This window comes from Bison bison, unplaced genomic scaffold (genome assembly GCF_000754665.1).
Source record: "Bison bison bison isolate TAMUID 2011002044 unplaced genomic scaffold, Bison_UMD1.0 scf7180017864456, whole genome shotgun sequence".
NCBI classification, from domain to species: Eukaryota; Metazoa; Chordata; class Mammalia; order Artiodactyla; family Bovidae; genus Bison; species Bison bison.
Genome location: NW_011495018.1, coordinates 14,005,125 through 14,006,105, shown reverse-complemented (window position 1 = coordinate 14,006,105; position 981 = coordinate 14,005,125). Strand labels below are relative to the sequence as shown.

Genomic DNA, 981 nt, shown 5'->3' with positions numbered 1-981 from the left:
CGGCTCTCCCCCAGCAGCCCAGCCGGCGGGGCCCCTCGAGGCTTGGAGGGATCGAGGCTCCTGGAGAGCGTGCGTCCCAGGTGGGAGTCCCTAGCGGCGGGCGGGACCCCTGCCCGGGGAGGGCCAGCAACTTTCACCTAAGTCCCGGGCGGCAGACCCACCCCGCCGGGTAGGGTAGGCGGCGGCGTGCCTCTCGGGTCTCGGAGTCGCCCCTAAAGAACGCCCCCCACAGCAGCCCTGCCCCGTTCCTACCTCGGACCAGGATCCGGCGGCAGTAATCCGGGTCGGCTGCTGAATTGCCTTTACTTTTGTTACAATCTTCCGGGGCGCCCGACGCAGAGAAGGCGCCCTGTGGCTCCTTGAGGAAGGCGGAGGGGAGGTTCCCCTCCGCGCCCTTGCTCTCCCGGCTCTCCTTGTGCGCGTTCTTGGAGACCCGGGCGGCCTCTGTGTCCGAGTGGCACCGAACGTCCATTTTGTCTGGTTTCCCGAACATAGGAGAGGCACGAGCAACAACAACAACCAAAAAAAAAAGGCGAGGAAAAAAAATAGAGGGGGGACAAAACCCCTACAATACAGCCCTTACGCCCGGCCCGGAGAGAGGCAAGCGGCACGAATGAATGTCCCCGCGGGGCGGCCCCGGGCGGGTCAGCGGCGACCGCCGAGTGGCGCACTCGCCGAGAGGCGGCGAGTCTGGTCCAGGATCCCGGCGGAGCAGCGGCGAGGCCGCCTCGTCAGCGCCCGCGTCTTCTGAGCACGTCCAGTGTCCCCAGCTTGGCGATCAGGTAGCGAGCAGCGCAACTCCGAATTGCTGTGGCTCCCGCCTATTACTGAGACGCGGAGTTGCAGTTGTCCGACACCCGGGGGGGACGCGCACTCGCTGTTGCAATTGATTACGGGTAATTTCGCAGCCCCCACGTTTCGGTTACCTCATGAATACACTAAATTGTTTGGATAATATATCAGATCGTAATGGATGGTTTC

General features: G+C 63.8%; 1 protein-coding gene across 1 annotated transcript in view; it reads right to left on the bottom strand.

Annotated features, from left to right (window-relative positions):
• The window catches only part of VAX1 (ventral anterior homeobox 1), a 4,387-nt gene extending 3,894 nt beyond the window's left edge, over positions 1 to 493 (bottom strand). The window contains exon 1 of the mRNA XM_010859586.1: positions 253 to 493. Within this exon, the coding sequence (XP_010857888.1) occupies positions 253 to 493 (241 nt within the window). The remainder of the gene's footprint in view (positions 1 to 252) is intronic.
• Between the last annotated feature and the right edge of the window lie 488 nt (positions 494 to 981).